Source organism: Lontra canadensis, unplaced genomic scaffold (assembly GCF_010015895.1).
Source record: "Lontra canadensis isolate GAN:19392208 unplaced genomic scaffold, GSC_riverotter_1.0 scaffold20, whole genome shotgun sequence".
In the NCBI taxonomy this organism is placed as follows: Eukaryota; Metazoa; Chordata; class Mammalia; order Carnivora; family Mustelidae; genus Lontra; species Lontra canadensis.
In genome coordinates, this window is record NW_022631014.1 from 15271886 (window position 1) to 15297401 (window position 25516).

The following is a 25516-nucleotide window of genomic DNA, read 5'->3' on the forward strand; positions in this document are numbered from 1 at the left end:
GGGGCCGACCTGTTGGTAACTGCTGTGACATACAGGTGACCGAGAAGTCTCAGCTTCTGCCCACACGCATCCAACCGGGTCCATGAGCGGAGAAAGGACCGGCTGCAGGAGAAGGGAGGGGAGCGGATGGCTAGGCAGGTGAGCCTTGAGGAACTCAGGGGGTAATCCAAACAGTCCACCCCTCAGAGCAGCCGTGAGAATACTGGATGTTCTGATGGGAAAAATACAGGAGAGGAGATACATAGAAGTGGGAATCAAAGATTCCTCCCAAAACTCTGGGTTCCACCACTCCTGCTCGGTCCTGTGTTTCGACCTTGTCCTACCAGTGGCTGAAAAGGACAACAATGATTTCTTTGTCTCCCACATCATGTTACCCTTTTCCTGGAAGAGCTGATGAATAGTAACATGACCCCAAGTCAACCTTGGTTCCAGAGCAGAAACAAGGGTCTAAGTTAGCACTGGTGCCATTAAGGACAGATAACGTTTAAAGACAGGTACTTATTCAATATACACCTACACCTATAAGAACCTTCTGTGTTCTGGCTGGTTCTAGGCATGGGGGTACATATATGGTGCTCATCTATTTGTAGAGGTATGCAAAGCCCTGGGATTCTCAACTGCCAACAGAATGCTAAGAAGAAACCGAGAAAAACAGAGTCCCTAAAATACCGAAAGCTCATCCACTTCTAAGCAAGTTTCATAATTTTTCTTTCCCACAATGATTTTTGGTTATTTCTATGCTGTGTAATATCCCTTTAACCTGAGGTAAGTTCCAAAAAACTACAAAGATATCATGATGATGTCTTCTTTGGATGCTTTTGGATACCCTTAAAGTATAGCATTACAAAATACTTTCAGGGTTTTTAAAAGTCTTAAATTGGGTCTTCTAGCAAACATTCCTATTTTGTGTCATTTATACATTCCTTTTAAAGACCTAACATACCTTGTACAAAGTTACAGCTACAAAGACCTGTGGAGCTATCAGTTCAAAAAGCAAAGGCACTGCTTTGTACCAACAACCATGTATGCTTTAATCAATGTAAGTTATAATCAGTCAATCATAAGCAGCCCTCGGCCTCGCCAGAAGCACTTACCTCCTCAAGAAGCCGAGTGACAGCATCTATGTCATTATACGTCTTAGTCATCTGGCCAACTCTTTCAGCACATAAAACTGCAAGAAACAAAAGTGGCAATGAGCTACGGATGTCACAAACCAGCCAAACAAATAACCCATCTAATAAAGCGGCCTTTAAGTCAGGCACAAAGGGTCGCTGGTTTGGCCGGGTTCGACCCACACTGCACTCGGCACCACCAGATTTCATTTCCCAGTTCCAGAGAAGAGCCTCGGAGGGACTCAGAGGATGGGGTAACTTCCAATCCTGCAAGGTTCTGACTGTGCGTATGTGTCTGTGTGTGCCACGCTCATGCACACATATAGGGGTGGCATGGGGGACAAGACGCTGGATTAGAAAGGAGTCTGGCTTCATGTAAACTCAGCAAACTGAAATGGGTCAGCAGCACAGCCACCAGTGTGTGAGGGATCAGAAACCATCCCGAGGGTCTAGAGCTCGCCAACCACAGAGACCCAACCGCATGGACGGAGTAGGATCCTTCAGAAACGGGCTACTGGTATAATTATTAAATAACAATCTTAGGGGGTGCCTGGGTGGCTCAGTGGGTTAAGCCTCTGCCTTCAGCTCAGATCATGATCTCAGGGTCCTGGAATCGAGCCCCGCAGGGTCTCTCTGCTCAGCGGGGAGCCTGCTTCCCCACCCCCACCCGCCTCTCTGCCTACTTGTGATCTCTGCCTGTCAGATAAATAAATAAATAATAAGTAAAATCTTATAAATAAATAAATAAATAACAATCTTAGCTGATCATTTCATAATGGTGCAGCCCCTCCCCTCCCCTCTCCAAACAGCCTAAATTCTAAGGCAAGGCAACCAGTTTCCCTACCATGAAAACTAGGGTTGTCGATTCTTTTTAATCCACACCAAAAAGGCTGATACCATTCCTGCCACGGACCAATACACAGCTTGCAGACTGGTATTTCACCACGTATCTAATTGGCTGTGGTCATGAGAGGCTACGCGGGCCACCTGAGGGTGCGTGGGTCTTTGTTCTCCTTCTGTTGGAGTAAAAGGTCGTGCCACAAAAGAACACTTAAGTCTGCGGAAAAATCGCAGGGCGGTTTTATTTTAAATCCATGGCAAGGAATCGATTTGCAATTCCGCAAACACCAAGAAGGGTGTCACAGGTTTTATTCTGTGGTGGAAGGAATGAACGTAAGTCCCTCTAGGACCCAAGTGAAAAATTATTTGAAAGTTGCCACTTCTGCCATTAATATGGTCCCGGTAACTCCTTATAACTAAGATTCTACAAAATAATTCCTTAAGAGCCGAAGACTTGGTTCAGCTTTCACAATGACCCACATTCAGTAACGGCCCAAGCAAGGCAGCTGGGAATCAAGTGGGTTACTAAGCCAACCTCCTGTAGCATTGCTAATGGCAAGCTGCAAGAGGAATGCGATAGGTCTCTAAATATTTTATTAAATGCAAGTAAAGATCACCCTAGTGAATGAGCTCAGAGAAAGCGGATCCGTTGGAATGATTTTCTAGCTTAAGGAGATCTGAAATCTGGTTCCAAATCTGAAACCCCCTTCCAGCTCTCTCCTCCACCAGACACTTCTGTGGGACTGAAGGAAGTACGCTGCCTCGGGCGCTTTCCTTCCCTGGCCTCCAGTGGGGGCTGCCCTGCTAGCAAAAACCAGAGAGCTTCATGTAAGGGTTGGTTTAAACCAGAATTTAACTTGATGGAGGTGGAGGACAGCTCAAACTGCTCTAAATTGTTCATCAACCCAGGGCAGGAGAAATCCTTAAGAGAAGATTCCTGTGCTCCCGCAGGAGTTCGTTTTCACAGGAATGAGGTGGGGGGTACAACTGTGCTCTGCGGCAGCATTGCAGGAAAAGATGCAGGAGGCCCCCCCAGCCTGTTGGCCCCACAGACAAGCATCGGCACACCCAGCTCATTAACAAGAAACAGATCCTAGCAGTAACAAAAGGCCTCTGTGTGGAACCCAATGTTGTGACCAGGGGGCCCTGCTTACTGCCTACCCCAGCCCTTAACTTAGAGGGCCAAGTACTCTGCTAATGTGGAGAAAAAGAAAACCAGGCTAGACTTGAATCGGTCTCCATGTCACCCAAACAGGAGACAGCAGGATTCCAAGCTGCTTTTTTCCTCTGGGATTGTATTAATAAGAAATTACACTTCTATTTTTAGGCGAATTTTTTAAGTTAATCATGTGTAGATAATCACATGCAGATGTATGAAATAATACAGAGGTCCCTAACACCCTTTACCCAGTTTCTCACAGATGGTAACATTCTGTGAAATATCACAACCAGGGCACTGACACTGATACAATCCACGAAGCTAACTCGGATTTCCCCAGCTTAATTCTTACTCGTCTGAGCGTGCAAGCATGCCCCCACATGGGACTCGTAAGCTCTCAACAATCCTATTACTGTGTTGGTTGTGTATCCACCACCACAAAGATCCCTCGTGTTTCCTTTTCTAAAGCTAATTTTCAAAAAGCTTTAATGTGCTTTAACCATTGACCCAATAGTATGTATACACTTGGACCAGTGGGGTTTTTTCCTAGCATGAACCAGATACATATTGTTGCCACGCACACAGGGATAGGAGGGCAGGTGTGACTTTTCACGTTCAGTAAGGGCTGCAGAGTGAGGGAGAGACCTTCCAAAAGTCCCCAGGCCTTTGAGAGAGTCCAGCTTCGGAAGTCAGAAGCATAAATGAAAAACCACTGCTGACTCTGAGCTATTAAAGGATGTGTATTGTTGTTCCAGTAATGCTTTGAAAAATACATGTAATCTGGGGTTCCTGGGGGGCTCAGTGGGTTAAGCCTCTGCCTTCAGCTCAGGTTATGATCCCAGGGTCCTGGGATGGAGCCCCGCATCAGGCTCCCTGCTCAGCGGGAAGTCTGCTTCTCCCTCTCCCACTGCCCCTGCTTGGGTTCCCTCTCTTGCTGTGTCTCTCCCTGTTAAATAAATAAATATATACATATATATTATATATATAATATTATATATAATATTATATATATAATCCCAATGAAGAGAAGATGTACTGATTTATAATAAAAACAGGAAAAAATTAGAAGAGTCATAAAAATATTGACATTTAGATAGCATTACAAATTCAAAATTTTTTTTTTGTAGTGACCATGTACTGATGGGGGAAAAATGACTTAAAATATTTCTCAGAACGTATACAGTTGACTACAATAGAGGGTCCTGGGATCCTCCCTGATGTAACTTTTTAGAGAAATCAGTAACAGCAGCAGCAGCAGACCTTTACTGAGCACATCTCCTATGGCCGGGCCATGCTCAATAGCCCTTTATATGGATGACTGATAAATACGGCAGGATGGGAACTTACACTAACCCCATTTTAAAATGGGAAACTGCTGGGTGGCTCAGTGGGTTAAGCCTCTGCCTTCCGCTCAGGGTCCTGGGATCAAGGCCCGCATCGGGCTCTCTGCTCAGCAGGGAGCCTGCTTCCTCCTCACTCTCTGCCTGCCTCTCTGCCTGCTTGTGATCGCTCTCTCTGTCAAATAAATAAATAAAATATTTTAAAAAATAAAATGGGAAACTGAGGCCCAGAGAGGTTAAGTCACTCCTCTGATGTCATAAAGCTACCAAATGGTGATGTCAGTCTAAGAAGAGATGCCCAACAGGGGCAGCCGTTAACATTCACACAGTTTCTACTAAGTCCGGGGGATTTAATGTGCTTTTTCCTTAATCCTCACCGCAGCCCTGCAGGGTGGGTGCTGTCACGATGACCATTCCACAGATGAGAAAACTGAGATGTGAAGGACCCGACCAAGGTCATGGCTACACAGCAGGACTGCAGGTCGTCGGCCAGTCTGGCTTGCATCCTGAGCTAGGGAGCCATAGAGAACACAAGGGCAAGGCTGAGGCCAGCACACATCAACAATATTCAGGACCCAGAAACAGAGCAAGAAGCATCTGTGGTGTAGGACAGAGATCCCCGGCGCCAGGGCTCTGAGGCTTAGGTTTCCACAGGAGACTCTACCGAGGTCATGAGGCCCTGGACAAGCCCTGTAATTGTGTGTCTTGGGTTCCTCTTCCAAGAAATGAGGGGGCTGGGGTGAGAACAAAGAAGTGGGCAAAGAACCAACAATGCCTTTAAACAGTGAGACAAGTATAGGCTGCACCTTCCAAGCACAGACTTTCTAGATATTCAATCTACAAGAGACCATGGTCCTGTTTCTCTCTCCATGGGAACGACATTCCAAAGGGAGGCTCCAGTTCTGACCAAAGGAGCGCTAGCACATCAATCCACTTCCACTCAAAGGATGTTGAAAAAACAAACACTAAAGTAAAAGCACAGCCATAAACCTCCACGGTAACATGAACAAACTAGGGTCTAAGTCCTAGAAAGAGAAGTTTAACATGCCCACAGTAGCAAAGCTGATACACCATACACACAGCACCCCTCCTGCAGTATCAAACTAACGTGTCTCAAAAGGGCAGCAGACTCTGTGATCACCAGGACGGAAGACCTGCTCCTTCCGAGGCAAAGAGAAAACAGACCACCCACATGCCCCTTCCGGGTAACGCTGGGCCGGGGCCCAGGGTGTGTGAGGCCCGGCAAGTCCGTTTAAGGAGCCTGGGCTTCCATGATGGGACAGCAGAAGCCGTTCTCAAAGAGGAAGTGTCCACCTAAGAGCTGTATTTCAGAAAAAATTCTGGCTACAGTACAGAGAAGTGGGGGGTGGGGGTAGTCAAGGCTGTTGATTAATCCAAGGAAATCTTAAATGGCTGTAAAATGGAGAGAAGTGGTCTCTCTTGCTCAGAGAGTTAAGAGACAGGATGGGATGGGAGGTAAATCAGAAAGACAGGATGTGGGCTTCTCACCAGAACAGAGGGGACACGGGCACTCCACTTCTTAGGCCTACTGTCCCCCACAAAGACAGGTGCATGTGACAGAAGGTCAGAAGCACGACGGGGCGGCCCTAATGAAGTCACTGGCAAGGGGGGCAGCGGCTGAGGTCACTACGGGAATAACGTGTCAGGCAGAGAGCCACACAACCACCTGTAGCAGGAGGCCCACAGCAGCAAGGAATGCCTTCCCAGGAGCTAAATCATGGTCTGCAATGAGAGAAGAACCCAGTGCCTATCCTTGGGTGGGCAGGTGAAATCAGTAAACCAGACTGGAATGAGTGGCCCTGGGCAGGCCAAGCAGAGAGAGCAAGGCCTGTACTGGGCTGTCAGCTAACTGGGGCAAGGAGGAGGGTGCAGCTCCGAGGGAGGCGGGTGGGCAGCTCTGGCTGAAAATCAGCAAACTTTATGCAAATTAAACCATGCCCCAGACATTTTTGAGAATAAATGCTGGCAGCCGTTTTACAGTTCCTGTTCATAGACCTGAGATGCCAGCCAAGAAATCCCCAATATCTACAGAGAGCAGGCCCTGAAGAGAGATGAGTGCCTGCCTAATGAGGAGATGCTGTGAGTGGGAAGCTCGGGGTGACCACCTGAGGCCCAAGAGAAACCCCCGCAGGGAAGAAAACAAGGGGCCAGAATCAGCAGGGGTGGGGGATGGTGTGGGACTCCAGGGTCAGATCAGACACGCACCTGGGAAGGAGCCCCAGGGCAGCAGTGGGAGAAATGGGCAGGGGTGGGGCAGGCCATGGAGCGGCCAGAGCAGGAGGTCAGACGCAGAACTGCAAGCCTGACCAATGGAGTGGAGGGCAAGAAGGTTCCAGCATATGACCCGCTCTGCCGATGAACCCGTGCCTTCTCATCACATTAAAGGACTCAACAAGACCCCCTTGACATTTTTGGCCTTACCAGGCTTCTCCAAGAAACTCTGGTTGGCAATCCTCACTGCTCACTTAGGTACTGCATCGTGGTGGAAAGAGTCTCCTCAAGTTGTGTGAAAGAGTAGCTCTCATCACTTCTTAACCTAATTTTGGTAACATTTCTCCTGTCAGTTTTACACATCTTTGAAGCAAATAAATGAATGTTTTGCACATGTACAAATATATATATGTGTATACAGACAAAAGTGCACATATTATACGATTAAATTATAAGTGTGTGTGTGTGTGTGTGTGTGTGTGTGTGTGCGTGCGCATGTGTGTGTGCGCAAGCGCCAAGACCTCAGGAGACATCGCTCCCTTACAACACAAAGACCAAGTCACCGATATCCATGAATGGAGAGAAGATATTCATGACTGCCCATAATATTTGCATTTGGGGTTGTTTGGCTACGTGTTCTAGCTTATTCACAGATCCTTTAATTAATTAGAACATTGCTTTTCAAACTTAGAACCTGCTTCCAAGTCCCCTCCCTGATAAATTCTCCTCTTACCTTAAAATCTTTTAAAAAGTGAATTTTTATTTTCTATAATATTTATAAAAACCCTAAACATATTGAATAAGCTTTCAATATGCCCAGTTGAGGTGTCAGGGAAGAGTCCACAAATCAGTGGATTATCCCTCTCTCACTCTGACCAGTGCCAGTTGAAAAAGCATCCCTACAGTTGGCCCCCATCCTCCAGGAAGTCAATCTAGTAAGTACTTACTGTCTGTCCTGCCCCCAGGTAAGGCAAGGAGTGGAAGGTTCAGAACCTGAAAGCCACAGACTAAAAAAATGCCCCCCACCCTTGTGAAATTCTAAGTGAGTCAGCACTGGGGCTAAGTTTCCAGGCATGACAAAACAAATGTCCTTTATTTAAAGCTTTGTCTAGATGCTTTTGAATTTGGTTTGGCTTGGTGCCACATGTGCCTCTTTCCTTCTGCAGGGACTGTCTCTCGCCTGCTTCTCCAGCTGGGGCCTTCCTGCTCCTCCCCGAGGCCCAGCAGGACAACAGTCCGCCTGCCCGTGTAAAGACTGCGGCTTTCCCCGTCAGCCTTCCCTTAGAAGATGGCGAGCAGACTCCCAGACTAGGCCAATCTGGCAAAGCACGTTGATGAGGGGGACTTTTTTTTTTTTTTTTTTTTTTTTTTTAATTTATTTGGGAGAGAGTGAGCAGAGCAAGCGAGAAAGAACATGAATGGGGGCGGGGGCAGAAAGAGAAGCAAGGTCCCTACTGAGCAGGGAGCCTGATGTGGGGCTCGATGCCAGGACCCTGGGATCATGACCTGGGCCGAAGGCAGAGGCTTAATCTACTGAGCCACCCAAGCGCCCCAAAGGCAGGGGGACATCTTTAAATGGCAGCAGCACCTGCGTGCCTTGGCCACTCACCGTGCTGGTGGGTTAGACACCTGTGTCCCCATACTTTATGGCAGAGAAACTCCGGCTCTGAGAAGTCAGATGAATGGCCTAAGGTCACAAACTTGACAAGTCCCTTAGGCCTCTGTACAAAAGAAAGAAAAACCTATGTCCACATAAAACTTGCACACAAATGTTTACAGCAGCATTATTCATGAGAGCCAGAGAGTGGAAACAGCCCAAATGACACTCTCCTGGTGAACATATAAACAGAATGTGGTACATCTGCCCCCTGGCAAGTTACATAGCTGTAAAAAGGAATGGAGGCTTGGTATACGCAGCAAGTGGAGGGACCTCGGCAGCCTACGCTCAGAAGCAGCCCGACACAAAAGACCATACCTTTAGGATGCCTTCCTATGAAGTATCCAGTACAGGCAAATGGGACAGAAACAGCTTAGCGGGGGCTGCAGCTGGGAGTGGGAATGGACTAGCCAGAAACGGGCATGAGGGAGCTCACACGGGGAGGGCATACACATGTTCTACAGCTGGACTAGGGTGATGGCTGTACCCCTCTGAGAATTTCCTCAAAAGCATTACACTGTCCATTTAAAGTAGCTGAGTTTTATGGTATGTAAGTAATACCTCAATATTTTAAGTTACCAAATAGGCAACCACATGTACAGAAACTACACAGACTCTGTTCCAACCACTGCCCCGTTATGTGATAGTGTAAAAGCCTTATTTCACAGCCTTAAACCCTGACCGAGCCTTCCCCAGACCACACAGCAGTCCCCCAGTCCAAAACCTGCCGTGATCGAAAGCACACAAATGTACTCATCCACCCCCACAGAGACGATCTAGGACTTTCACTTGGACAACTGTCATGAAAATGTGCTCAGGTGGTAGATCTATAAGGAAACCAAGCGCCACTTCGGTCCAGTTATGGAAAAGAGGGACTCTGGACGCCCTTCCCCGACATACACTCTCCTCCCAAGTTACAGCCTCGTCCCTGGAGCAGCTGTTGTCCTTCCCCTATCTTCAAATTCATTCAGACTTAGCCCAACAGCCCAAGTGGATTAACTACCAGACCCATAAGACACACATTATTTGGCTTAAACAAACGCACAAAATAACTATTTTGATGTAGCCCTTGAAGAAGCTATAGGAATAGGGTGATGACCCACCAAAAACAGCCACAACCTAGGCCATAAAGAACATAATTCTTTTTATTTTTTTAAGATTTTATTTATTTGATACAGAGAGAGAGTAGGCAGAGAGGCAGAGAGAGAGAGAGGAGGAAGCAGGCTCCCCGCTGAGCAGAGAGCCCGGATGCAGGGCTCAATCCCAAGACCCTGGGATCATGACCTGAGCCAAAGGCAGAGGCTTTAACCCACTGAGCCACCCAGGAGCCCCAAGAACGTAATTCTTTAAAAAAAAAAAAAACCAAAAACAAAAGATTTTATTTATTTATTTCATAGAGAGAGCACAGCAGGGGGAGTAGCAGGCAGAGAGAAAGGGAGAAGCAGGCTCCCCGCTAAGCAGGAACCCTGACTTGGGGCTCCAAGATAGGGGAAGGGCTCCATTCCAGGACCCTAGGATCCTGACCTGAGCCGAAGGCACACACTTAATGACTCAGCCACCCAGCGCTCCAATGAATGTAATTCTACAAATGGCCCACGTCCCCTCCCACCTGGGCTATGGACGTCACAGGAAGGCAGCGGAGCCTTCTTTGGGGACCAACACATAACTGATACTCAAAAAAAGGAAGATTTTGGCTCATGTCTAACCAATACCACAGAGAGGGATGAAAACATTAAAGCCTCAGGGTATATCTGGTCACCCCAAGATAAGCAAAGGTCCCAGAGTATCGCCTCCCCTTCTCTCCCACGTCCCTGGGGCTGGGGGTGGGGGAAAGAAGCCACTTGGAAAATGGCAGTCTCAAGTCCAATGGGACACAAAGGGATGAGGAAGGAAGCTGCTAAGAAAGAATCAGCGTTCAAAGGAAAGGCATCAACTAATATGCAGCCGTGGTCTCAGGCCAGAAGCAAATGGGTTGACCGAGGCTACTGCTCCTCTCAGTGCAAAGTGCTGGTTTGTCACCGCAGCCCCAGGAGCTGGGCTCTGGGACAGCGTGGTGGCAGAGGCCGGCCCGCTACAAGAGCAGTCTGTCTAGTCACCACCAGTGACTGCGTGTGCACTGTGGGTGGGGGAGGGGCAGCACTGCCAAGAGCTCAAACCAGACAATACAGTCTGGTTACATTTCACTGCTCATCACCACCACTCACTACAATGCCAGTGTGACTGTTTGACTGAGTCACTTTCCCTTCCAAGGTGGGCCGAGAGCAGAGCACGGCGGCAAACTCCTGAAGACGCGGGGAAGGAGAAACGAAACACCTACTGAGTATCTACAACATGTCACCTGCTACCCTGGGCATCTCACAACAGACTGGGCTATTTCACTTAAAACCCAGCACAGCTCCACTACGTACAAATGATCCCCATTTAACACACCAGGCAGGGAGGGAGGCCAAGTGGTTAGTCCACCAACATAAGCACAAACTCCTGTATGCCATAAACATCCACCTGACCCTAGGCTAGAATACTCAGTTGATCTCTGGTGTCCTTCCACCATGGGGATATCTGATGACGGCTCACCACGTGCTGGCGCTCTGCCAAGTGCTGGATGGCTATCGCCCCCTTCAGTGTTTACATTCATCCCAGGACAGAAGTATTACTGCTGTCCACCCTTTAGAGATGAAGAAATGCCCCTGGGTCACAGAACTATCATGGGAAGGCCTGATTGCCGTGACACCCCCTCCAAGATGGAGAGCTTAACCACAGTCTACTGAGTAAATGCATGAACCTCAAGCAGGTAAGGAACTTGCATAAACGAGCATGACAGAGAGGACCCAGCAGGAAGTGCCAGAAGAGGCACTGCTGGAAGCTCAGATACAAGAAGACTGGGGATGGCAAGGGGTTGGGGACAGGGGCCAGAAGTGGGCAGAGCAGCAAAGGGACCCCAAAAGAACACAGGCCCTAGGCAAGCCTTGTCCTCAACCCACCCTAGGTTAATGCTGGTCCCTGCACCCCAGTCAGAGGACCATCCCAAGCAACTGACATCGCTGGAGGCCTGCATGGGGTGGCCATGGATACCACTAACCAAACCCCAGGCTGGAGACCAAGGTCATGAACACCAAGAGCAAACAGTGCTGAGCCAGTACTGATAAGCTGGGTCAGCTCCTTCCTCCTGTGTGACCTACAGCAGAGAGTCCTACACAGCTTGCTCACATGCTGCCGGCCACCCTGTCAACACAGACACCAGGGTGGGACCCTGATGGTGCCTGCTCTGGGGCAGACATCACAAACACCCCCCATCCAGCACCCTCTACGCAGCTGGCAATTTCCCTCTCAAACTGGAGGAATGTGCTGTTGGCGCTGCCTCTCCGTCTGCACCTTTGAACCAGCTGGAGAATGGGCACAGCCCAGCAGGGTGCCACCATGCACAGAGTCCCCTGGCCGGAGGCTCTCCATCAAGCTCTTGCTAGGTTCCTACTGCCAACTGGTGTTTTCTCCAACTCTGCTTTTCCAGATGACCATTTCTGGTTAGTGCTAGACACCTGAAAACTGCCTTTTGTGCAAAACACGGATGGGGCCACTTCCGTCCTGGCCACCAGTGGGGTCCAGCCCTGCTGGACTTCACTCCAGCAGCACTTCACCAGAACCCCAGCACTCCTAGAACGTCACTGCAGCAGCACTGAGCCCTGCCCCCGACCCCTGTCCACTCTCAGCCCAAGCAGAGGGGACTGCGGCAAACAAGCAGAGGCCTCCTTCAAGAACACCACGTAGCCCAAACCTGCTTTGGGTCAATGCTGTTTCTGCGCTGTTCAAGTCCTCAGTGGCCAGAAGACAGAGAACCCAGCCCTGGTCCAGCACGCACCAGGACTAAGGCTCCTCCGCAGCCCGTGGGCTCAGAAAACCAAAACCTGCTATGAGGGCACCAGGTAAACCCCAGAGAATTCCATATGCTCTTTTCCGATCCTGCTACCTGCCAGGGACAGGGTGAGGAACTTTGCAGTTGAGTAACAGCCTCAAGGAATGTCCAGATGAGAAAAAAAGTTATGAAATCGGGATTCCTTAGGCACTCCCTTGAGAAAGTGGTAGGAATCTGCCACACAGCAAACCACAAGGAAATGACCACAAAACTTTGCTCTTCACCGGTGTTTTCCTGGTGCCAGTGCCAGCACCCTGCTCGGCGCGGAGGGGGGCATGACCTAGAACTTCACTCCAGCAGCACTGAGGCCTGCCCCCTGCCCCCCGACCACTCTCAGCCCGAGTAGAGGGGACTGCGGCAAACAAGCAGAGGCCTCCTTCAAAAATGCCACGCAGCCCAAACCTGCTTCGGGTCAAAGCCGTTTGTGTGCTGTTCAAGTCCTCAGTGGCCAGAAGACACAGAACCCAGACATCTTCTCCCGGGAGGACAGCGAGCACCAAGCCGCCCCTCACAGCTGCCTGGTGTGAGTAGGCTACTTCTCTTGGGAGCGCCCGCCTCATGGGTTAGAACCATTACATGAGGAGAGGCCAGGAAGGGCCTTCAGCTCCATTAGCTTTGCGCCTGGGTGTGGTGGAAGGCAGACCCCAGGCAGGATGACGGTGGGGGAACCCAGGTCAGAGACAACCCAGGTCAGGGACAACCCAGCTCAGCCTCCATTGCGCTGAGAGCAAATGGGAGGAGCATTTATTTCAAAGGCTGTTTTGAAGGTTAAAGGGTGACATTGGAAAGTACCTATCACCCCCACGAGGTGACCTAAGAGAATAAATGTGTCCCAGACCCACAGCTATCAGAGCAACCCAGCACTTCTTTTAGGTCAGTTTACAGGGGAGAAAACCACCTAAACCAGCTCAGAACCACATCCTGCACATAATTTCATTACCCAAGAGCACTTCTCTTCCACACACAGGACTTGCTTCCCATCTTGTCTTGCTTGCAAGACACAGGCAGTACGACAGCGCTGGAGAAAAGCAAGAGCCTGTCCAGCAAGTGGCTTGCTCCGGGACACAGGACTGGCCCCAGAAACCAAACCTGTCAAACTAAACCGCCGTCTTCTGATCCATGCCCCAGACTTCCTGCAGCCAGGAGCCAGTTTCATGAATTTCATTTTACAAAGAAAAGGAAGCACACTGGCAATAAAGTGTCTTTCTTTGGAGCTCACTGTCCTGAAATTACTGTTAACACTTCACCCCTCCAGGACACTTGAGCATTTTATTGGAGAAAGGAAGGCAATGGAATGGGAAGGAACAAAGAATTTAAGTCTATGAGAGGGAAATTAAGTCTATGAGATGGCAAATACAGAGCAGTGGCCCCCCTTGAATGTAATCTTCAAGTAGGGGACCTGTGTTGGGGCATGCCAAAAAAGATGTGACCACCTTCAGGTGACCTGTGAGCCGGACCTGGGCACTCAGAGGCTCCCTATCCTATCCTATCCTACCTATCCTATCCTTAGAATGTGGGTTCTGCTGGCCTTTCCTGCTCCCAGAGGCCATTCCAAGGTCAAAGCCTTGAGATGGTAAGGTAATGTTGAGAACACCTGCACAGTATACGTGACTAAACCCTGTTAAAGCTTCTCTATAAACTTCTAAGGTTTGGCAGGCAGGTGTGGGGACCCACTGTCTTCCAGCTGCCCAAGGCAAGCCTCCTACGGAAGTTCTCTTTGCTTGTAAAACCTGCCACCTACCAATCTGGAGTGGCCTGCCTCCTCCTTCATCTCTCGCTACCCACAGGGAATGGGGGCGGGTTTCAGATTACACCCAGGAAGCTCTGGAAAGGGTTGCGAACCAACACCCACGGTTATCTATGAAACGTGGCCCAGCACAGGATAATGGCACAGGATAATGTACGTCGGAATCAGCCAGAGGGCATGTTAAAACCCAGTCTGCCAGGCCCCACCCCAGGGTGTCTGGCTCAGCAGGTCCCCACATTCTGGGGCTGGCCCCGAGAATGCGCATTTCTAACACAATCCTGGGTGATGCTGATGCTACCCACTTTGGGAACTGCTAGCACAATGGTTTAAGAGCAGAGGGCCCCTGAGCCATTCTACATAGGTTGAAATCACTTACTAGCTCCATGACTCTGAACAAGGTCACATAAGTTTCCTCTTATAAACCTGTGAAATGGAAATGGTAACAGCACTTCACTGCATATGGCTGCTTTAAGGATTAAATGCACAGACTCATAGAAAGTACTGAGATAGGTGCTCGGCCCATGCAATAAATACAAAACAAACACTGGGTCTCATCACCATCATCTGGCTCAGAGTTTCTGCCTTAAGGTTAAAAATACAGATATAGGAAACATTTTCAATACAACGTTTTTTCTTCTCTTGCCTAGGCTATAAGACACTGCTCCAGAACCTGGTATAGTCTTTAATTTAGAATCGTATGGTTCAATGAGTGGTTTCTAAAATCATCCTGCTCTGCTTTACAGTGACCACTCATCCCACACTTTCATCCACATGGGAAGCCTTGGAAGATCTTGTTAAAAAGTGGGTTGTGACTCTGTGGGTCTGGGGCCCAAGAATGTGCATTTCTAACCAGGTCCCAGGTGATGTGGGCACACGGACTGCAGGCTACAGTCCCATAGCTGTAAGGGACAGCAGCTGATCCAGGTAAACCTACAAGAACACACGGATGCCTTTCTCCTGAGTATTTCGGGAACCTGACTCATGTGCAGTCCCCATCGGCCAGACACTTCTCCATCCACCTCCACTATCTCCTCTGTGATAGGGCCGGGGAGGACACCTAGCCTTAGCACAGAGTCCCCTGGCTCTCTCCTGGCCGTCCCCTTTCCCTGCTTTCTCCAAAGTAATGCTTTTAACTGTCCAGCAGGGGAAATGTTAGTATCTTCAGGACAGAAACCTCAAAAGAGAAACTTTTGTTATATAGCCGATTATAAATAATTTCTAAAGTAAAGTTTGGTTGAGACATGAAAAGAGATCATCACAGAGCAGAATTTTGGAAAGGTATTCGCACTGATTTTACTCAAGACCTAAGGAACAGACATGCAGTCACCATTGAAACATCCAGCTGCACCCCAAAAATCCCTTTCTCTGGGATTTCTCTGGGTTGTGGGAGAAAGCCAAAGAAGGCCAACTAGGAAACTCACACCAAGCCTTTGGGCCTATCCTTAATTTAACACTCTCCTGCTTATCCAAAAGCAGCATCCCTCTGAACGAGCCTAAAGGTGGGTTCCCAAGTGACTTCAACATCAGCCCTTGTACTTTTCTATTTGGAATAATCCTTAGGGGCACGTGGGTGGCTCAGCGAGTTAAGCATCTGACTCTTGATCTCAGCTCAGGCCTTGACCTCAGGGTTTTAAGTTCAGACTCCACGGTGAGCTCCACACCGGGCATGGAGACTTTAACCACTCTGGGGTGCCTGGGTGGCTCAGTTGGTTGAGGACAGACTCTTGATTTCAGCTCAGGTTACTATCTCAGGGTAATGGCTCCACACTCAGCAGGGAGTCCACTTCAGAGTCTTTCCACCTCTAACTACCCAGCCCCTCCCCCCCCCACTCTCTCTCTCAAATAAATAATTCTTTGAAAGAAAGAAAGAGAAGAAAAGAAAGAAGGAATCCTAAGTTGTTGTTTTTTTTTTTTTAAAGCCCCTATTTCAAATTGGTGGTTAATGATCTTTGAAGAATAATGCTAGCACACTATAGGAAACAAACGGAGGATTGCTGGAGGGAGGTTGGCAGGGGGATGGGATAACTGGGTAACGGGAATTAAGGAGGGCACTTAATGGAAGGAGCACTGGGTGCTGTAGGTAACTGAAGAATCACTGAATTCTACCCCTGAAACTAATAATACACTGTACCTTAATTAACTGAATTTAAATGTAAAAAATAATAAGTAAAAATAACACCGGCACAAAAACACACTTTATTTAATAATGACTCAGTCTCTTGCCCATTAATTTACCAAAACCCAATCAGCTACAAGAAAACGACTAAACCTCTTAAAAAAGAGTACTGGGATGCCACTAAGGGAAAAACAACCAACCAGACAACTACTGATACTTGCAATAACATGTATGTATTGGTTAAGCAACAGAAGCCAGACAAACTAATGCCCAATGCTGATTCCATCTACATAGATCAAGAACAAAGGAGCAAACAGATCAAAGATGACAGAAGCCAGGACAGCGGCCTCCCTCCTGGGGTGCAAGGGGCTTCCTCAGGGTGCTGGACGTGCTGCGTGTGGTTTATGCTCCGTGTGGTTTTATACGGAGGTCGTTACAAGCCACTAGCCATGTAAGATCTGTATACTGGAAGTTACACCTCAATAGGAAAACAGAAGAGTGCTGTGAGATGAGTGAAACAGCCAGTGAGACACTAACAGGGAAAGGGTCAGATTGGAACAAAGTGTAGAATTTACCCTCTTCCAAGAGGTCCAGGCTTTCATGCTGTTCACAGGAGGTTTTCCTCTCTTCATCCTGGTAGTCATACTCAAAGTACTCTTCTTCCCTTCCCACGTCTCTCAGGGACATTGCTGAAGTCACCCCAAAGCCCAAACATTGCCCTAACAGGCGGTTCTTGGGGTAGCACCCAGCCGTCTACCCAGAGGAGCCACTGGAGCCCGGACCCCTGGGGCACATGCTGGGCCCTGGACGGGGCAGAGGACATTCCCTGGCTGAGCTGGAGTGGAGGGTGTGCACAGGGAATTGGCCCAGCGTCACCCAGGACAGACCCGGAAGGGGGTGGCTCCCAGGAGCTGGGAGGAGGGACAGTGTGGGGCGGGGCAGGGCAGAAGCACCTGCCAGAATGGGAATGCCCTGCCTGCCCCAGGTGACCCTGACAGGTGCTGTCGACTCAGAGGAGAGGCCAGCAGGCAGGTGCAGGACTTTAGGTTAAGCTTTCCACCTCCAGATCCTTCTCCCCACTCTTACTCCCCCGGGAAGCAATGAGGAATGGTAGCTCCCTGGAAGTTTCATAGCAACTGAGCCCAGCAAATACTAAACAAGCCTGAAGCAGGTATACCTGTCTAAAGGTAGGACTCCAGCAGAGGAACTGCCCTGATGAGTAACTGCCTAATGCCCTCAGATGAGAGAATTTTGGTGGGCGTGCTCCGGAAGCGGAGACCGACCTGCCTTTTTTTTTTTTCCCCTAAGATTTTATTTATTTGTTTGAGGGCCAGCAAGAGCAGGGGAGAGGGGAAGAGGGAGAGGGAGAGGGAGAAGCAGACTCCCTGCTAAGCAGAGAGCCCGTTGCGGGGCTGGATCCTAGGACCCTGCGATCATGACCTGAGCCAAGGGCAGACCCTTAACTGACCAACCCACCCAGGCACCCCCGAGCCCAGTATGACTTTGACAACAGCCTGACACAGTGCTGAATGGAGAAGGGAGTGATCACTGATTTCTAGCAGAAGGAAAAAAAGACATGGCAATCACCATTACCTGTTTTAAGCTTCATTCAGTCTTTCTTCAGTAATAATACATGGCCTTTGCCGTTTTTAAATCCGCATTTTATAACCTTCACGGTCATCCTAAATCTGTGTATTGACAGTCAGATTTACAAATTGTAATTGCTAGGATGAGGGGGGATGGGAAAAGCATCTAAAACCGAATAATTTACAATGTCGCCTGGAAGAAGAATCCGTGGTTTAATTGTGCGTCTCGGTACCAATTCCTCGGCACCGTCTGATTCTGCCTTTGACAGTGGAAGTGGCAGGTTCTTCAATCCAACCCACCAGAAGGTGGCCCCGAGTGCTGGCAGCTAAGGACTGCAGCACATTCTGCAATTTCCGTGCCTCAGCCGCCTCCCCGCTACACTGTGGCGGGTGTCCCTGCTCCTAAAAGCAACAGCAGGAGACCTAAGCCAGCTGTCTACTGATTCCCCCAGGAAACTGCGAGGGCAGCTAGCAGAGCCCTGGCCAGGCCATCACGCAGAATTCCCTGCCCAGGGGCGGGTGCCTGGTCTCATTTGGCTTTGGATCCACAGGGCTGAAGATCCCATTTTGGCAGCTAAAGGGGTCTGCTACGTTGAATTGCTACCTCCACAAAAATGAATATAAGACCATATGAGTGCCTCAAATAGCAAACCAGAATGCAAGGAAAATGCTATTTAAAAATAAAACCCGAGAGACATAGGCACTGTGTGGTTAATATTTTGGAACCTGGAAATGATTACTACATTGTACAACATTAAAGAGGTATCCTTTATGAAAAGGAGGCTTAGCAGAAATTCAGTGGCAAGGGGTTTAAAATCACGTTTTGAAAATCTGCATAAGCTTTAAATACAATGTTTAGGAGGACACACACTGCGGGGGCGGAGGGGTGCCATTTAATCTCAATAAATGGCATCAAATTGGGCTTAATTCAATTCGAATGACAGTGAGTCTGAAGCCCTGTTGAGGGAGGGGGAAAGGGAAGGATGATCTCCACCTTGCGCATTATTCATTCAGCAAATATCAGACTGACTGTAAGATGTGTAGGATACTGTACTGGGCCACGGTGTGTACAAATGATAACAAAAGCTGATCTCATGTGTTTGAAAATACTCTCAGTGATGACTCATCACCAAGTTGTTTCTAACTCAGCCTGTAACTCAAATCTAGGCTATCTTTAACAAAAGATGTCCAAGTCTATATATATTACATAATAAACACTGAGGACACAGCATTTTGAACACAAAACCAGACTCTTCATGTCACCCCGTATTTCTGGGTTTAGTCCTTCTTCAGGATATTCCCTGCCTCCCACCGCAAATCTCTCCTCCCCCTTCTCTCCCCCTCCCCCCACCAGGGATGTCAAGGAGTTCTCAAACCTGAAACTCACCTGCATACATTTCAAGATTACAGGCAGAGATGGACCAAAGAACTTCTTCTCTGAAGGAGTAATTTCTTCAAAAACCCAAACAAGAAAGCCCAGCAATCCCTGTGCCAAGTGGGAGATCCTGGACGGACCTCCTCATGGAGCTCGGCCCCGGAAGAATCAAGTAGCAAGGGTGTGTGCATCCTAAAGGCAAGGACCCGACACTGGGGCCCCAGAGGAGAGGGGCAGGACTGAACTCCAAACGGTGGCTGGGAACACTGGACAGGAAGGTAGAGGGCTTCCTTCTGGGAGTGTCTCTCTCTGGATCCACTCAACATACCATCAGAGACATCACTGTCCCAAAGCTCTACCATGCACTGTCCCAAGAGAGGCCACAAGCCACTGGGGCCATTTACGTTCAAATTTAAATTGATTAAAATTAAATAAAATCCAAAATCCAAGTCATGCTAGTCACATCCAGAGCCACAGGTGGCTAGGCTACCATCCCGGAAAACACGCACAGAATGTTTCCACCGTCACAAGTCCCACTGGGCAGTTTCCTTCCAGAGGGTGCCCCTTCCTTTCAAGATGTGAGCTGTACACTTTCTGACCTCCACGGTCTGTGCCTCCCCGACAGACCCCTGCCCGCCTTGACCCCACTGCACACCCCTGCCACGAGTGTTCTTCTGTCCTCTCCTCCCATACCATCCACCGCGCAGACTTCTCTCAGTGCTGCAAGCACCCCACTCCACTTCTGGGTCCATTGGAGCAGAGCCCCCATAATTGAGGGTCATGGTCCAAGGACCCCGCTATGCCATTAAAAAAATAATAAATAAGAGAAACATCATGCTCAAAACCTGGGCTCTGGGTTTGCATGGACATCTGAGGGAGGACATTACCACTACTTTCCCAAAGCCAGTGATAAGATCGGACAGTTTATGCATTTGTACTTAATTCTTTTTTTTTTTTTTTTAAACTCACTTTTACAGCCATTCAGAAGGGTGCTGTGTCTGGAAAGGGAAAAACCATTGCTCACTCCCAAAGGTTCACCCCACAATAAGCAAGAGATGAACACGTGGGGCCTGTTTGCGTTGTTTGACACAAAGCACAGGAACTTTAGAAAATCATCTCGAAACCTTGGAACAGTTTTTCAATGAATGCTTACAATACCTCTAACAAAACCTTACTCCCAAACTAGCCACCACCCCCGACCTTGGGGTGGCATTGTAGAGGTCACTGCAGCCAAGCGAGGAACAGAGCCCCCATGACGGCCCCCATGTATCGTCACCAACTTTTCACTATGGAGTAAGAAGCCCAAGGAACAAGGTCTTTAGTCGTCCACCGCAGCTTCCCTGTGATAAGACGGCATGAGCAAAACCACCCCCAACCCCAATACTCACAACTACAATGTCGTACAGCTGGCAATGAGGGTGCACGGGTACAAGAGAGACTAGCAAGAAACAGAAGGTAAAGATACTACACTTTGGGGCGCCTGGGTGGCTCAATCGGTGAAGCATTTGCCTTCTGTTCAGTTCATGATGCCAGAGTCCTGGGATCGAGCCCCAGAGCCCTCATTGGCTCCCTGTTCAGCGGGACATCTGCTTCTCCCTCTGACCATCCCCCTTCTCACACTGGCTCTCTCTCTTTCAAATAAATAAAATCTTTAAAAAAAAAAAAAAAAAGAAAGAAAGAAAGATACTATATCCTGTTCAAAATGCCACTCCCCTTCTGAAAGGGATTTTATTTATTTATTTATTTTAGATTTAATTTATTTATTTGACAGAGAGAGAGAGATCACAAGTAGACAGAACAGCAGGCAGCGGGGGGGGGGGGGGGGGGGGAAGCAGGCTCCCTGCTGAGCAGAGAGCCCGATGTGGGGCTCCATCCCAGGATCCTGAGATCATGACCTGAGCTGAAGGCAGAGGCTTAACCCACTGAGCCACCCAGGTGCCCCCTGAAAGGGATTTTTTAAAAGAACATACTAATTAGACTATTTCTGAGAAAATAAAATTAAGCACTGACCTAGCACATCACCATTTACAGAAGCTTTTTACAGTTGACCCTTGAACAACATGGGTTTGAAGTGGGTGGGTCCACTGATAAGTGGATTTTTTTCAATAAATGCAGCACAGTACTGTGAGTATATTTTCTCTTGCTTATGATTTTCTTAATAACATTTTCTTTTCTCTAGCTTACTTGATTCTAAGATTACTGCAATGGACAGACAAACATACGTGTATATCATACACATACGTGTCAATTGACTGTTTATGTTATTTGCAATAGCTAATAGCAGTTAAGTTTTGAGGGAGTCAAAAGTTCTACACAGATTTTTTTATTGTACGGGGGTCAGTACCCCAAACCCCACGTTGTTCAAGGCTCAACTGTGGCTCTGGTCAGTGTGGCTGACTCTCTTCACTATGGCTCAACTACTCTTCACGAAGGCTCTGCTCAGTGTGGCTATCCCCACTTTTCAGATGGGGCATCTGAGCTGACGGGGGCTCACAGAGGTCCCAAGATGTGCCCAAACCACACAGTCATACAGAGTGCTCAACGGGCCTCAGACAGAAAACTCCAGGCCAGTGCACTTTCTGGCAATCTCTGTACTTGTACAGTCATTGCTAATGTACATTAAAGACACACACTTGGGGCGCCTGGATAGCTCAGTGGGTTAAAGCCTCTGCCCCGCGTCGGGCTCTCTGCTCATCAGGGAGCCTGCTTCCTCCTCTCTCTCTGCCTGCCTCTCTGCCTACTTGTGATTTCTGTCAAATAAATAATAAAATCTTTAATTAATAAATAAATAAATAAATAAAGACACACACTTGAACCCGAGACTTTTTTTTTTTTTTTTTTTTTAAAGATTTTATTTATTTATTTGACAGACAGAGATGACAAGTAGGCAGAGGAACAGGCAGAGAGAGAGAGGGGGAAGCAGGCTCCCTGCTGAGCAGAGAGCCCGATGTGGGGCTCGATCCCAGGACCCTGGGATCATGACCTGAGCCGAAGGCAGAGGCTTAACCCACTGAGCCACCCAGGCGCCCCCCGAGACTTTTTTAAATATTAAAAAGACCTGTTTCTAAAAACATACTTTGGAAAAAAAAAAAAAAGGGACCAGTGTAGCCAAGAAACAACATAGGATTCTGTGACAGATCTAAAGAATTACTTTCCAGACCCTGGAGCCTGGGGCTGGTCTCCACGGACATTGGGACAGTTTCCCAAACACACCTGATGGAAAGAATCACCTAGAGCACGTGCTAAAAATTCAGATTTCTCAGGACCTCTCTGGATCTGGAGTAAATCCGAGAATTTTCTTTTTAAATATGTGGGTGATTTTCATAATCTGGCAGGCTTTAGATAGGGGACACATCCGTTGTGGCTAGCCGGGGCTGTCTGACACTGAAGTTTAAAACCGTAGGCCCTAGTTTATCTGCCCGAATTCCAAGAAGGAGATGCTATACTGCTGAAGGCTGGTTGTTTCAAATCCCTAGAAATGACTTTAAGATGCTGGGCAACCAACCCTTTCAACTTCTTATTATTCTAAGCCCCTACCCCACGCCCCTTGTTATGCCCTCTGGGGTCTTACTGTTTTCGGTTGGGGCGGGTGGGGAAGGTGGTGTGTGAGAATCTGTAACTGAGACCCAAACGGGGAAGGATACGGCATTCGACACCGAATAAAGCTCTCCTAAACCTCAGAAGGAAAAGAGAATAGCAGCTATTTTTTTATTCCAATTTTAAAAGAGGGGTACTAACTGTCCTGCGGTCCATACTCCCACCCATATATATATATACACATTACTTTCCAGGGCTAACCCTCCAATGCGAGTGTGAGTCAGTAACACTGACATAAATGATGATTTTGCATCTTTCTCAAAACATTTGACTCATCTTTGGTTATTTTTATTTTTTTTTTTTTACTTAACAGAGAGAGAGGGAGAGAGAGCGAGCACAGGCAGACAGAATGGCAGGCAGAGGCAAAGGGAGAAGCAGGCTCCCTGCTGAGCAAGGAGCCGGATGTGGGACTCGATCCCAGAACGCTGGGATCATGACCTGAGCCGAAGGCAGCTGCTTAACCAACTGAGCCACCCAGGTGTCCCACATCTTTGGTTATTAATATGGAAAGTTCCCTGGAAGTTCCCCTCGTTAATGATTCAAATGCCAAATGATAAGAGAGGTAAAGCCGTGAGAGGTGTCTACTCCTACCTGGCCGCCTCACCGCCCAGTAGGGGAGGACTGGGAGATGAAAGGGCTATTTTGTTTGCAATTTAAAAGATGCATATATAAACAAAGGCAAAATGCATTTCCAGACCAGTTGCCAAGGCCAGGTAAGAACCCAACTAGGGAGAAATGAGTAAAGGAGTTAACTATAAAATTAGCATTTTTTTGAAATCCCAATCCCCTGGGTTTCCTAAACTCGAAGATTTCTGGGTTTGTGTCCCTTGTATTCCCCGTTTTGCTATTTTAAAAGTGGGATTACGCAAATGCTGGTTGTCACAGTAGATTCTGTCCCAATGGCCCTCTCCCCTTTATCCAAACCAGAACGGCGAGTAAAGGCAAGTATTTCTGCTCAACACACACTCAGACAGTAACTGCGAGCAACACTGATTTACCCTTGGACAGATGAGTCGCCTCTCCTTCCATTTTCCTTTCAGTTGGAAGAAGAGAGATCTGGCTGCCTCCGGGCCAAAAGACTCCACTGAGAAATGGCTGGGTAAGAAAATCCTTCTGACAGACACCCAGATAAGAGTCAGCCTGCCTCCTCTCAGTCCTCAGACTGACTACCACAAGCGACTGGCTTTATTCCCAAGGACCAGGGTGTAAAGAGAGCTGGATGCTGTAGCAACTGGGTCGACAGTATGAAACACCTTCCTCCTCCACTTCTAGGAGGGATCCGTGGGAGCCATGGCCACGCCCCAACTCAGCCACAGTGTGGGACAGGCATTCTGCCAGAACTCACACTCCCCCTTCCAGGGATCCACTGAGGTCCATACTCTAAAAAAGTTGGAGAGCTCACTCAGTTGAGTCCCAAATCACCAAGGAAACTCTTAAGAGTTCAGTGACGGTTCTGAAAAGAAGCATCCCTATCATTGCCTCTTGGAGTGGGGTAACAGGATGGGAACTTGCATCAAGAATAACACATCCAAACAGCAAAAAGGACCCAGTCACCTTTTCCCCAGAAGACTCTTGGAGCTGCCCACCACCACCATTACTCAGGATATTTAAAAACCGCACAGGGACTCCACACAACACTGTCCTCACCTAATGCTGGGGGACAGTGGGGCTCAACTGGGGAAGTTTCTCAGTGCAGTTACATACCCACCCTCCCTCCCCGAGGAAGCCTCTCCGTCCCTCTCCCGTAGCTGTTGGTCAAGGCAGCAATCAGCAGACAGGAGATAATTATGCAGTTCCTCAGCTTACTGACGAGGCCAGCTCCGGGCCTGCTACATCATTCAGGTTCATCCAACGTGGTCATGGTCAGAGCGGTCTGAAACTCCCAATTCAATTAAGAAACAGCTACCTCACCTATTAATGGCTCCTGAGGCGCTGGGAAAATGGTACCACTAGGGACCAGACCCTCGGACTGTACATATTAGCTGTGTTCTTTTCATGTATGGGGGATGAGTGGGGCATGCAAAAGACATGTGATTTGAGGGTCATTTTGAAGAAGAATTAAATAAGACAGATCCACTGTGTCCTACAAGGTTCTGGGACCCAGCACCACAGAAGCCTAAGGGTCCTCTCCTGTGGCCTCCCTGAGAATGCACCTCAGTGCTATTTTCCGGGTACCCGAAACCTCCCGAGGCCTCTCCGGCCACACAAACTCCACCCAGTCTCCTCTGGAATGTGCCACACCCTCCCTGCACAAACCCGGCCTGTGACAGAAGGAGACAGTCTCTCCAGCCCCTCCCAATGTCTCCCCACCGCCACAGATAGCTGGGATCCCACAAGCAAAATGCATTTGAATTGCCGGCCGGCTGGGAAGCTGCTTCTGCATCTTCTCCAGCCTCCCCAGGACCCGCCTCCGGTCAGGGCTCGATCTGGGCTTGGGAAAGGGAGGACTCTTCCAGGCCTGCTGCCAACAGTCCAGATAGCCGCCTCCCCAATACACTACTCCCCAGCCCAGCCAACAGCACAGAGGTCACTGAACACATCTCTCCTTGCACACGCGCGCACACGCACATACACACACGTGTGTGCATGCATGCGCACATCAACACCAAACTCACGTCTCACCCCGGAGAGAATTCAATCCAAGAGAAGTACAATGCTCACAAACCAGGCACACACCATCTGCCCCTCTGAGCAAAGACCGACTAAGCACAGAAGGGTCCCCCTGAGCCCTGCCCACCTGCCATCTCATCCACCCTGCTTTCAAAACCGTCAGGGCCATGCACGCCTGCGGTCATGCAGGTTCCAGCACCCCCCACCACCTCCTGCCCGTGTCCCCAGCAAAGGT

At 48.7% G+C, this 25516-nt stretch overlaps 1 protein-coding gene across 13 annotated transcripts in view; it reads right to left on the reverse strand.

Annotated features, from left to right (window-relative positions):
* The window catches only part of TRAK1 (trafficking kinesin protein 1), a 117384-nt gene that overhangs the window by 41315 nt on the left and 50553 nt on the right, over positions 1 to 25516 (reverse strand). For 11 of the 13 annotated variants that reach the window (XR_004383092.1, XM_032861101.1, XM_032861094.1 and 8 more), the window contains one exon: positions 1095 to 1171. Coding sequence is in view for 12 of the 13 variants with exons in the window: in XM_032861094.1 (XP_032716985.1) it covers positions 1095 to 1171 (77 nt within the window). In the remaining variant the exon portion in view is untranslated. Of the gene's footprint in view, positions 1 to 1094; positions 1172 to 16688; positions 16964 to 25516 lie in introns of those variants that run through there. The other 2 variants (XM_032861097.1, XM_032861103.1) reach the window with 2 other exon arrangements.